At 38.8% G+C, this 13703-nt stretch overlaps 1 protein-coding gene across 1 annotated transcript in view; it reads left to right on the top strand.

Moving 5' to 3' along the window:
• Positions 1 to 13703, top strand: part of CARMIL1 (capping protein regulator and myosin 1 linker 1) — a 133509-nt gene that overhangs the window by 58179 nt on the left and 61627 nt on the right. Inside the window, exons 7-17 of the mRNA XM_081873347.1 lie at positions 321 to 391; positions 557 to 630; positions 3353 to 3428; positions 4658 to 4746; positions 5457 to 5551; positions 6998 to 7084; positions 8956 to 9059; positions 11165 to 11242; positions 11329 to 11405; positions 12644 to 12748; positions 13520 to 13589. Of these exons, the coding sequence (XP_081729473.1) occupies positions 321 to 391; positions 557 to 630; positions 3353 to 3428; positions 4658 to 4746; positions 5457 to 5551; positions 6998 to 7084; positions 8956 to 9059; positions 11165 to 11242; positions 11329 to 11405; positions 12644 to 12748; positions 13520 to 13589 (926 nt within the window). The remainder of the gene's footprint in view (positions 1 to 320; positions 392 to 556; positions 631 to 3352; positions 3429 to 4657; positions 4747 to 5456; positions 5552 to 6997; positions 7085 to 8955; positions 9060 to 11164; positions 11243 to 11328; positions 11406 to 12643; positions 12749 to 13519; positions 13590 to 13703) is intronic.

The raw sequence follows: 13703 nt of genomic DNA, 5'->3' as shown, positions 1-13703 counted from the left end.
CAGTATTCTATTTATGGTAGGCTTAATTCTATTTCTAGGAGAGGCTTGGCTTTTTGGTAAAGGTATAATTAGCTCTAAGGTATAGTTAGAGTAGAGTGCTGTTGCGACTGGCTTGGGAAGGTGCTATTTTTGTACGTCATTGTGCCCTGCTGTACATTACAGGCAACGTGGTCTAGACTCAGCTAGCTTCATATTGTGCCTGCAGCATGTTTGTGCTCAGAGGACAGGAAAATATACCGAGTCTTTAAGATATGTGCATCAGCTTGAAGTACCAATTCCCAAAGGAGACAAATGGTTTGTGTTGCTTCTTTTGTTTCTAGGAGGTTTTTCTCAAATGTATGCGTGTGTTTGTGACTGGCTTGGTTTTCCATATAGGGAAGAAGTTCAGTGGGTAAGTACAGAAATCTCATTGGCAGAGTTTTATTTTCACCTAGCTGTGCAAAGACAGAGGGGTTTTATTTATTTTATTTTATAAAAGCCCTAACCAAACCCAAACACCACCTTTCTACCATCCCGGCTGTAAAATATATTTCGTTGTGCTTTTTTTCCCAACCAGGATGTTGATACAATCTATCTGACTCAAGATACCAGGGAGCTGAATTTACAAGATTTTAGTCATCTCGACCACAGGTAAGCACCCGAGACATTCCAAAAACTGTTCATGGCCGAAAGCAATATGCCGTGCTACTTTCACAGCACTCAGTATTGCGTGCATCTGTAAACCTTACTTTTTCAGTATACTGTTGAAATGTAGAGCAATGCTTGGGTCTAGTGGTGACATTGTGAGCTTGCTTTGATGCCTCTATAAGATTACCAGACGTCCCCGTTTCCCGGAGACAGTCCCCGGATTTACAAATCATCCCCTGACCAAATCCATTTGTTTAGTAGGAAGTTGAAAAGTGTCCCCGGATTCACTGAAAAAAATCTGGTAACCTTACTATAATCATCTGCAGTGTTTGAGATGATGCAACTGCTGCTATGCTCCCATCCAAAACACTTTCTTGATTGCACTTAAAGGGTGCAATTCACTACCACAGAAAACACTCCCACATGGTGCTCCCTGTAGCTCAGTGGCTACGCTCTGCCTCCCTGGCTGGAGGCAGCTCACTTCTGAAAACTAGTTGATGGAAGCCACAAAAGGAGAACGTGCTCTTGTTGTCAGGTCTTGTGTGCAGGCTTCCCTTAGGCAGCGAGTTGGCTGCTGCTCTAAATGGCCCATTGGCCTGCTCCAGAAAGCTGTTCTTATGTTCAGATGGCAGGCTACTGTTTATTTGTTCTTGGGACAGTTAATATGTCTGTATCTGTGGCACAGTTAGGATACTGGCATTAGATTATGATAACAAAAATGTATATGGTGTTTGATGTTGTACGTCTGGTCAGAATTTCAGTGACTAGGAAATAATTGCAAACTGGAAGAATATCATGCAATGCAGGACTGTGGAGCAGAAATCTTTTCACAAGTATAAATAGTAAGATAGCTTTGTGGGGATTTAAAACTGTATGTCAGCCTGTTGTCAGCACTTGGCACACTCAAGGAAGTGTCTCTGGGAAAATCATCAGGCGTACCTAAGATAGATCTTTGGATTCTAATCATAGTGGCCATGATCAGACACCAGTTCATACTGGCTGAGGGTGCTCATGACCCTTTGTCATCTCATTATGCACAAACCATAATTTGCCTGATTGGGGTGGCGGAAACACAGCAAAGCTACAGTTTGTTCAAACCAGGGAGGGAGGTATTGAAGGCAAGGAGAGACTGCATGAGCCCAAATCCTGTTCACAATGGCCAATCACTGGTTTGCCAGTCACATCTGAAGTGAGCTAATGTATACCTTTCTCACATTTAGTTTTAGCTTTTAGTGTAAGCCAATACAAAATAAACCTTATTTCCTATCTGAAACTTATTTATAGTTATCCTGCCCTTCCTCCCGAGGGAACCAGGAACCATACACATTCTGTATTTTATAGCACACAACGTTGTTAATAGGCGCAACACTGAACAGTCATTTTATGTGGTGCATAGACCAAAACAACAACGAAACCTCCTACATGTGTTCAGTCTGAAGTAACCATAGAATTACGGCCAAAAACATATGCAGACTTACTTGGGAGTAAGCTCCACTGAACACACTGTCCACTTACTTCTGAGTAGACATGTACTGGTTTGGGCTAGACATTTAGAGGAGATGTTGTATACATAAAAACATATGTATCAGATAAAAAAATTGAGAATAAAATATCAGGAAGAAAATAGATGAAAATTTACTTTTAAAACTCAGACCAATTTTAGTACAAACCATTTTCTTTCAGAGTAATTGCTTTATAGAGAACTAGAACTTTAAGGTCCTATTGTATGGATCAGGAATGTTAAAGATCTATTTTGAGCTATCTAGCATACTAAATGCTGTGGTAACACTTAATACGATTTTGCTGTAGTTAGTATGGAAGCATCTAACAGCATGCCTTTGTTGGTATTAATTTAAGGGAGAAACTGACAGAGGGATAGCATATCAAATTAAGGAGTCTAGGATTAAAGGAATGAATTTCATCCTAGGGTTTTACTTTTAAAATCCTTTACAATTAGAGGAGAGGCCGTGTGGAAAGTTTTATTATCTTTTCACAAGACACCAGTATCTTTAGAGTAAAAGGTGACTGGAAGAGATGCGTGTTGGATTCGTTCAGTCATAGGATTATGTTAAATCATCTAGCTGCCTAAAAGCCTTTAGCACTCAATTATGATTACTACACTGATTAAATGTGACACAAGCTGATAAAAAACCAAATGCAATTCAGTAGCTGAAACCGCATTCTAAACAGGTGCTCACTTTTTAATGAATATAAAATGCCCAATCTAATATGACCAGTCTGAAAAACCAGACTAAACAGAATTGTTTGCATTCCCTCTTACCACCTACTTTTTATTGCAGATCTACACATTTACAAAGCTCTCTAAAATTGTAATTATTACACGTTTCAGGTACTTTGGCTTGAAATACTAAAACATCACACACACACAGGGCTCTCTCTTTCTCTCTCACACACACAAAAAACAAAAGACCAGGTATGATGCATATTCCAAAAACCAGCTTACATAATCAGTAAGTATTGCTAAAAAGAGAGATTATAATATTTCCTAAAATAGAATGTTTGCAATACATAGTCTGGTACTGGACAAAGACTTCCACCCTTTTTACTAACCTATCAAGGGTCAATCTTTTCTGCATGTGAACGTAGCCTGTAAACCTGACAATTGCAGCTTCTCATAAAGATAAAACATTTTACCAAGTTGAGTGCTCTCATGCATTGCTTATAATTTTTATTTTTCTCAATATGTGGTACTTTCCCCCCCTAGGGATTTAATACCAATAGTTGCTGCCCTGGAATACAACCAGTGGTTTACAAAGCTTTCCTCCAAGGATCTAAAGTTAGTAAGTATTAGGGTGAAGGGTGACTATCTGGTTCATATAAAATAACTAGTGTTGTGGAATTTATGAAGGTGTGGTTATCCAAATGAAAAGAGGGATTTGCAGCTATAAATGTTTTGCTTTAATTCTGCATGCAGTAGAATGTAGTGGAATTAAATATGCAAAGTTCACTTTCAAACACGGATGAAAGGAGAAATCCTATACACAAGAAGCTGGCATAAAGTAAGCAGTGTAAGGCAAACCAGTGTATAGTTATTCTGTTTAGCCTCTGGCTGAGCAAAGGGGAAATGCCCTTTTTCAGGGCTTAACATCCAACAGGCTCAGATCAGCTAGCTGGGTCCTTGCTGAGCCAAGGATTGAGGGAGTTAAGCCACCATAACCTGGTTATGCCAGGAATCTCGTGGTTCATCCTGAAGCATCTTAGATGCCTCAGATTGTTTCAGGTGACGAAGAGGGACATGGGTTTCCCCCCTAAACAATCTGTAAGTTAAGCAACCTTTATTATTTGAAATTTTCAAAGTCAATTCACTAAAAAATATATAATCTAATTTGAAATCATTTGTGAGAGCTTAGCAGTGGACGAATCTGCCAGTTTTGGTTTCTCATTTTTCCAGTCTTCAGTTCACTTTCACGTTAGTTTTAAAAGTCTGCATGGCTAATCATGAAAGCAGGTCCAGTGTTGATGTGGCAGAATGGATAAAGGCCCACTGAATTCACCAATCACACCCAACTCAGAAATTTCCTTTTAAATCTGTCACTTCATGATTCTAGGGCTTAGCTAACACATATTTATGTTTTTAAGAGGAGGTTTCCTTGAACCTTGGAGACCCCTTTAGTATTTTCCTTGAAGGGACAAAAAAATCTAGTACAGAACAGTTGGCAAAAAATATTGTCATATGTCTTAGAGTTGCAATGACAGTTAAGTTTCCAGCTTCCAGTTGTTAACCATAGGCTTAGCAGAACCAATTATTTTTTATTTTCTACATGGTATGTGTATTCACACCTGAAATGTCCACCAATCCATGCCTTTCTGTGGTCTTCTGGCTTTGATGTGGACATTTTGTATGTGGTGATTCACTTAAGAGAACATTAGAGCCCCTCTGTGGAGCCCAACCACATTAAAATAGTTTCAGGCACTTGCTTTGGATATGAAGGCAGGTTGTTATTTGCTGCATTCTCATACTGACTTGTTTTCATTGGTATATAATATTAACCATTGTTGTCTTTGACAGTCTGCTGATGTTTGTGAGCAGATCCTAAGAGTGGTGAGCAGATCTAACAGACTGGAAGAGCTAGTACTGGAGAATGCAGGTCTTAGAACGTAAGTCCATTTTTTCTTTAAATACCATAAGTATTTAGCAAATCCCAATATTGCTAGAAAGAGCTTTGGGTTTGAAATTGCAGTCTGATTCACACTTCCATGAGAATATGTCCTACTGAACTCAGTGGGGCCTGCTTCTGAGTAGGCATACCTAGAATTGCTAGAATGTACAAAATTGTGCCTCTTATCTACTTAACACTGCAGTGCATGATAGGAGTGTAAATAAGATATGTGATGCTTCAAAATAAATATTTAGGGTTTGCAGGAGAAACCACCCAGACCTAGAAAATTGTTGCTTTGTGAAAATAGGTGTGACTTAGAGTAACTTTGCACAAATTTTCATTCTGTATTACATAATTTTTATCTCATAGAGGCAGGTATGCAAAAAGAAAATACCACATCTTTTTTTTTTTAGGAAGCCCACAAATGTGTATTACATTGTCCAGTAAATATGGCATCTTGTGCCTTTGCATGGCTAGTTAAGCGCTACACCCAGAAGCTAAGCCTAATGCATAACCCAATGTATAGGCAAAGCCACCCTTAACGTAAAAGAGAATTGGTACACAGTGGCAATGTTGTACACAGTTTCCCTAATTCTATGCTCATTCTTTTTAAGTAGTCATTTCATATTAAGCTTTTAAATATGGTGTGATGCAACTTTGCAAGCCTTAATATAATCCTCTGTTTTATGGTTGTTGTTTTTCTTAAAGAGATTTTGCACAGAAATTGGCCAATGCCCTATCCCATAATCCCAACTCAGGACTTCATACAATTAACCTTGCTGGCAACCCCCTGGAGGACAGAGGTACTGTAGCACTTAAATCTTCTCCATTCCTAATACACACCCAATAAGAGGATTAGTGTAGTTTCATTCAGCTTTTGTCTAAACAATACAACATTTTGTCGGATGTCATTGCTTCGTAAATACCCTTTGTTCACAAATGTCTGAGGATTTAGTCACTGTCCCTTTAAACTGCAAGTCATGTTTAGTAGTTATAGTGGCCATAAATTTAATTAAGCCTAGCTTTGTTCTGATTTCACAAAAATTGCTGGCATTTAAGTAAAAAACAATAGCGGGTAATTAGTTTGGAACTGAGGTAGGAATTAATAGGCCACAAACGTTGTATTTTTCAAAGTCTTTAGAATTACCATAATATTCACCCTAGGGAGAAGTGTTACTCTTTTGAGTAAATAATACATTTGTGTCTGGTAATACAAGCTTAAATATTAGCATATCATACAATTTGGGCGGAGGTCCTTTCTGTCATCGGTATAGTAAGCATCTAGAGCAGCCAGTCAGGACAGAAATAATGAATGATAAGCTTATCACTGTTCCGCATAACACTGAATCATGTTTCAATCCCAGGGATTCAGTTTCAGTTCTAGGAAGTGTCAGTTAAGTAATTTGGTGGGCTTGGATACTTGCCCATCATCTGGTTTCCAGTTCCTTCCTTAAATCTAAATATTTAAAACCTCGTTTGCACATTATCAAAGGGTAGGAATTCTCATTAACTTTCTCACACATTCCACATACATATTAGCGTGCACTCTTTTTGTTAAAAATACTTATTTCATATAGGAAATTGCTCTGATCTTCTCCTCTGGGATAAAAGAGATGCCAAAATGTATTTTATTTTACCGTTAATGTTTAACTTTACTGGAATGTATTCCCAGTAAGTGCACTTAGGGTCATTTCTTGATGGCATATCTGCAGCACAAATCCATCATATTTGTATCAGTTTAACTTTTTTTAACGGTCAGGGGTACCTTTACCTTTACCTAACTTTTTTATGGTTTCAACCCAAATAATTTTGAAGATTCTAGTCAGTGTGCAGAACGTTTTGTTGCAAACCTTTAGCCCATCCCAAACTACATCTCCCAGGGTAGCCTTAGGGGAGGAAAGTGATTATTCTGATAATTACAGTGAAGCGTAGGTGTGTCGTAATTAATGGCTAAGGCATCATTATATACCTTTTGTCTGTGGGTGTGCAAGGCAATTCCCTTCTTTCCCCACTTAGCCTTATAGTAGCCATGCAAAATAGAAGTCTGTCCCCTTTTGCAAAAACAACTTGCCAGAAGCCAAACTATGCATCACTGTATGTGCAGTGCTTTGAACCTAGCTTTTGAGGTCCAGACATACTGTTGTGTCAACTGGACCACACTGTACGTCAATATTGAAACATGAATATTTACGATGTAAGTGCTTCCCCATTTCTAGTGTGAGTCTTTGTTGTCTTTCGTTCTTCTACAGGTGTGTCCTCACTAAGTATTCAGTTTGCCAAACTACCAAAGGGGCTGACACAATTAAATCTATCAAAAACCTCATTATCGCCTAAAGGTATGTTCAATAAATGTACAAGTCATTATTACACATTAGCTTTTGTTTTCCCTTCTGTTATCTGGGTGCTTTCTCCAGTTCAGAACTTTTCTTTCATGATCAGGCAGGCAAAATAGAGCCGGAAATGTTTTGCAACACACTTTTTATCAGCTGTTGCCCCGTTGGATGTTGTAGTCTAGACCATCAGGATTAATTGAGCTCCAGTTCAGTAGCAGTTGCCATCACAAGCACTGCAGAAATACACAGGTAGAGTCGCAGTGAATTTGCTCAGCACAGTGCATGATTTGCATGACAAGTGGAATAATAGAATTGTAGAGGTGGAAGGGACCACAAGGGTCCACTAGTCCAGCCCCCTGCAATGCAGGAATCCCAGCTAAAGCATCTATGGCAGATGGCCACCCAACCTCTGCTTAAAAAGGTGGTGCAGGTGGAGAAAAGTGGAGGATGTGTCTCAATGGCAGGTCAAGGCAGATGAAGGAACTGCAGTTGCACAGGAAACCTTAGTCAATGTTGTGTTTGCCATTTTCAAGGATTTCTTTCTGCACATTCTGTTTAGAATCAGGTACAGGAAGCTTCCAAGCACCACACCTTAAGCTATAATCACTATACTAGGTCAGCCCTTCAGTGTTCTTACAAAGAGGCAAGCAAACTCAAATAGCTCTCCTAACAAAAACAAATTCTTTTGAGCACTTATGTCTGTCTCTGTATGTGAGATCCTCCTCTTACAAAAACCCGTGATTTCCCCTCTCTGTGTGTGTGTCTCTAAAAAGCCCCTTCAATCTTGTCTCTTAAAGCTTTGTGGCTTTCTGCCTAGCTTATCTTCTAAAACATTCGCTTGGCTTAAGGACAACACTTCATTGCTTTAGCCATGGTTGGGAAATTTAATCGGAAGCCTAAAGGCTGAATTTTATTACAATTAAAGATTAGATGCAAAAACTGGTTGTGCTTATCACCTGTAAATTAATCCCAGGAGTATACAGAAGTGTGTTTCTTCTCCCTTAGCCTGGCCCTCCACACACTTTTCAAGAGAGTATCACATGCGTGCTTGCTCTTGAGTTCCTTATTTGTGCTCATTTTCATGGTTAATTGCAGTGCATGTTTTCATTAAATTTTGCAGCTTCATTGTTGGTTGTCCTAGATCTGCTTTTTGGAGCACAGCAATTAAGAGGGTTTTTTTTTATTAAAAAATGCTTTTCTTAATAAATTATAACATTGCATGCTGTGATGTTTCATTTTTATTCCAATCTTCCTAATATTCCTTCCCTACCCCCACCCCCGCTGCCTCTAACTTGAAGCAGTCTTCATCTCTTATCAGATTCTGAAAACTTAATTCTTCTGCAGAATCTTCCCTGGATTACTGAAGCTTGACTTCCTCTGTACTGCCAGTTCATTCCCATCTGTAACTCCTTCCCATGCTACCTTTTAAAAAAAATTCATTTAGCCTATAAGCCTGTTGAATACAGACTGGAGACCTTTGGTAGCCTGCACAGTACCTATTGCTCTTTTCTTTCTTTGTGAAATGGTTGATCCTGTTTCAACAAGACTGTAACAATTCCATATGAAGCTGCCACATTTATGACCTTAAGAAAGGAAATGTTTATTTTCTGAGATCAGCCTCCCACAGATTTTTGCATGACTTGGTTTTTTTCATCTTCTATATGTACCAAGCTTCTACTGAATATGATCAGCATGTGGGAAGCACAGTCTCTCCAGCAGTGCTGTTATCTTAAATATTCATTGCTGTTCGTGTTCTTTTGATGAGGTGCAGAACAGGAAATCATTAAATGTTTCATAGAAACTGTATATTTGCAGAGTGTATGTTAATACTTTACTGAGCATGAATAAAGCAAATGTTGACCATTTTGTTGCAGGGGTAAACAGCCTTTCTCAATCACTGAGTGCCAACCAGCTCTTAGCTACTACGCTGACCCACCTTGATCTCTCAGGGAACGTTCTTCGGGGTGATGATCTTTCAGTAGGTGCTACTTTTTCTACTTCCTAAACAAATCTGTTGTGTTAAAGCAATCAATGAAGTAAATACCAGTGAAGGCAGCATCGCAAGAGCATTGGGAATAGTAGAAAGCACATTCGTTTTCCCAAGTTGCCTAATTTTAGACAGTTTGCCAATCGGATGTGTCATGTGAATCACCTGTTAGTTCCAATCCTTGATGTTCATAACAATCTATAGGGACTAAAGGAATAATCCCCTGAGGTTGTCAGCCATCTTCCATTACTTTCCTTAATCTGTGAAGAAAGCAACATAGCAAGCACCTAACCTATGGCCCAGGTTGTTGTGGAAGATAATATGGGCCGGTTCACCTATCATAGTAAACCATAGTTAATGGCTTACCATGAATGAGCAGATCACTTTGGCTTTGTTCTTCCATGAGCAAGAGAACCCTTGGTTTAGCATCACGTCTGAACCAGATATCATGCTTTATTTCACCAGTGGTGGATCTTGCATTCTCAAATTTTAGTGGCACCTCCAACGAAAGAAGAAGAATGGATATAAAAATTGATGGACTATGCAGAAATGGCTGGACTTACCGGAAAAATAAGAAATCAAGATAACGAACTTTTTATAAAAGAATGGAAATTGTAAACAGATAAGGACATTGGCAGGATTATTGTAATAAACTGCAGTTTCGTAAGAGTATTTAATTAAAGTAGATGAATAAAATAATAAGTTAAGTTAGAATTTGCAGGAAATGATATAAATAAATTTAAGGAACCGCACAAAGAGGAGGAAGGAAGTCGAGTTTTGAAAGGTTAAAATGACTATAAAACTATTGAAATGTATGAAATCATTTAAAAAATAATCAGCGGAACCCTGTGCAGTTCCAAAATTTGGCACCCTGTGCAGTTCCAACATTCGGCAACCCCTTGCCTCTCGCCAGGGAAAAACACTGGTTTCGTTCAATACCAGCAATATCCCATATTTTTCCATCTATAAGATCCCCCCATGTATAAGACATGTATAAGACTATTTTGGGGGACTGAGATTTAAGACAGCCTTATGTATAAGACACCCCCTAATTTTTGTCTTTATTTTTTAGGGGGGGAAACCTAGTCTTATACACGGAAAAAGACAGTACTTCTCATTGTAAGATGGAGGGAAAGTGAGGTGTACCTGAATCCCTTTCAGCTGAGTGCAGATACTCCTGTGTCAGAAAGGCTAGAAGTGGAAGGAAGCTTTTGGCTTCCTCAGTATGTCCTCTCTTTAACCCTGCCTCAAGAAATATCAGAAAAAGTGAATGAAACTGCATTTGAGGGCAGAGCTTGCTCTCTCTAAATTGTGACGCAGTTTGAATTTGGTTTGCTTTGCCCCTAGTATAGAATCCAGTTGCTGCCCTGTGGGCCGAAAAGCAGGGTAGCCACACCAGTGGGTGGGGCGAATGCAATTTTGCTTTCTTCCACCCCAATCATAGGTTCTGTGCAGGGAGTAGCCAATGTGGTGTCCTTATAGGGATTTACAGGCCCTCAGCGAAAGAAGAAAGTGGCTCTTCTCTTAATTTAGCTGCTTGTTTCTGTGAACCTTGACAAATAACATGGCCCATGTCAGCTCCCCCCTTTTTATGAGAATGTTTATTCATGTATACATGTATATATAAAGCCCTCAGATTTTCAGTCTATGAAATTATTTCTGAAATGCCTTGTGGGAATTAATTCTGGGTGGAGGATGCAGCTGAATTACTAGATCCAGTTGCAATTTAATAGCTGTCTTTGTGTGAGAGTTTCACTAAAATTGTTTTGCATTATTTGGCTGAAAGGTGGCTGGTATTCTAATCTACTTTGTAATTAAAAATAATGGTTCCTTGAAACTGGGTAGTTAATTGATTATTTAAAACCGAGACGTGCACGTGTCAAGGCTACTATTTGATCTTATGTAGGCAGTATTTTTTTCTTAGTACTTACAAGGTATTTGGTATTTAAGGACCAGAATGTTATGGTGTCATAAGGGTGAAATATGAATATTTGTCAGGGCAGCAGTTACCTTCAAGATCAGAGAAGTGGATATGAATACCAGAAGAAAACTGAAGCTTATTTTTTAAAATTCCTCTTTCTGTCTCTCCCTTATAGTTCCTGTATAATTTTTTGGCCCAGCCAAACGCGATTGTTCATCTGGATTTATCCAACACAGAGTGTGCATTAGACATGGTAATAATTTACTAAAGACAAGTCCAGTTTTTCCTGTTTCATATTGGCTTATGTGTAAAATTACTATCTTCTTATTTACGATTTAGATGTGTGGAGCACTTCTCCATGGCTGCCTTCAGCATCTTGCCATCCTCAACTTATCCAGAACAGTTTTTTCTCACAGGTCAGCATTTATCGTTATTTGTGTGAATTACATAGATACTGTATCATGAATCTCTCCCCACCTAAAAAAAAAAACAAAACCGTAGAGCTGTAAAAACACTATATCTGGTGAAATGATATTACCAGCACTTGTAAACTAAAGCATTTAGGTTGTATGCACTGTGAAACTAGATTAAATGGCAGTGTAGGTAAATAAGGCTGGAAACTAGAGGATGAAAAAGGAATAAAAAAGGTGGAGAATCTTGCTGGATGGTGTGACTCTGTGGTGATTTGAGGAGGTGTATGCCACGTGCAATGTTTTCTGTATATCGTGATAACTGAAATGAAAAGTCATTTGTAAAGTACCTCTTGTACATGTTATGGTTGTCTCTTACCTCTGCCACGCTAACTATATTTGAAAAGGGAGCATTTACTGTAAGTGTCATATGGTAGGGCTGGGCAAAGAAAAAGTGAAACAGCTGGGTGTTGGTTCTTTGCTACCCCTCCTATGAGATCCAAGTCCAAAACTGTTTTCTTACTTCATCTCTGTTTTGCTGCTAGCTTCTCTGTGCATGCAACTTTCCATTTATGTGGGGGTTACGTTCTAAGCCACTGCATGTTTAAGTGAAGTTGTGTGTTTTTGAAATGCTGTTGAAAAAGCCTGCAAATACCCTATTCCACCCTCCCTGTTCTGCCCCTTTCTGTGACATTCATGGGTCACTTCTGGGTTTGGCGTGATACACGTTTGCACAGTTGTGCACATATTGAATGTGTGTAAATGGGGGGGGGCTGCCTGTATCAGTAAAACATGTGCACTACTACAAGTTTATTTTTAGACGGTCATATCCAATGCTGCAGCTCTGCTTGTGCAAGGCAGTTTTGTGAGCAGAGTTCTCTCTTCCTCTCCTGTCCCCTCCAGCCCCAACATGCACTCAAATTCATCTCCATAGGGTTGTGGGACCCTTCAGAGCAGATATTGGTGGTAGAGGGGAGGAAACTGAAGTTCTGTAGCACCAGCCCACACTGGATACCACCCAGTAGTTCCTGTTTGTTTTCTGCTGGTTGATGCTTGTTGATCTAGACACTTGAGGCTGATGAATTAATGCTATTATTGCATTCTGATAAGTGTTAGCAATTGTATTTCTTTGGATTGTAAACATACATAACAATGATCACAAGCCTTATGTGGGAAACAGCAGATTTAGCAGCATATCTTAGAGGTTTGGGGATGTTGACCACTATCTGCTTATTACTTTACAGAAAGGGCAAGGAAGTACCCCCATCATTCAAGCAGTTTTTCAGCAGTTCCCTTGCTTTGATGCAAATCAACCTTTCAGGGACTAAACTTCCTCCTGAGCCGCTAAAGTAAGTGTGCTGTGAATTTTGTCATAAGATTTTAAATTGCATTGTGACACTCCCTTATGTAAATTTATGAGTAGGCAGGAAAGTTGATAGTAGGGTGTGCTGATTTCATATGAATAAAATAGACCAAAAAAATGTTCTGCAGATTTTGGCTTATAAATAGTCATGTATTTGATTCCCTGCAGTGTTATGTGATTTCTTTACAGTTCCTGTTTTATGAATAGTAAAATTACTCAGTTCTTTCATGTTCGGTTTAATTTGCTTAATTTTTGAGATGTTTGAGTATTTAATTAATAAATGTTCTACTTTAATTCTGTTTCACTGAAAGGTATTAGAACTTATTGACTTGGCTTAGATCATTCAGGACACTGCAGACTCATGTGGTCCCTCTTCCCTTTTGCTAACTATCATTTTATCATAGGTCCTAGACAAACCTTATCCAGTAGGCACCATATTCTAACCATAGAGGAGCAACCTATATACAGGAGGGAGCAGAAGAAGTGTGCCAGCCTATGGAGACACTTCCAAACCATGTTTTAATTATACCGTGTATTCTAAATAGGGTGCAGCACATTTAGTTACGTTGCCAATCCCTTTCAGTAAATATTTTGTTTGTTTGTTTTAAAATGTATCCCGCTTTCCGCCATGTAGTTCTCAAAGAAGCATCCAACAATAACACATACAATATACAAAAAATATATATAACAGGAATTTCTCTTGTGACTTGATTGCCATTCTAGTGTTCCATAATAATAATTCTAATTCATTTTTCAGAGCACTCTTACTGGGTCTCGCTTGTAACCAAAATGTGAAGGAGGTGTTTTTAGATCTGAGCAGCTGTGAGGTAGGAAATGCTTACAATCTATAATGTCACGATTATATTGTTCTCCTTAAACATAATGGTTTCTGTATATTTTGTGTTGGCCATGCTGAAGAAGCAATAAGCCAGTTTTAAAAC

The sequence above is a fragment of the Podarcis erhardii genome (genome assembly GCF_964252035.2).
Source record: "Podarcis erhardii genome assembly, chromosome: 8".
In the NCBI taxonomy this organism is placed as follows: Eukaryota; Metazoa; Chordata; class Lepidosauria; order Squamata; family Lacertidae; genus Podarcis; species Podarcis erhardii.
This window is presented reverse-complemented; position numbering and strand designations above follow the sequence as displayed.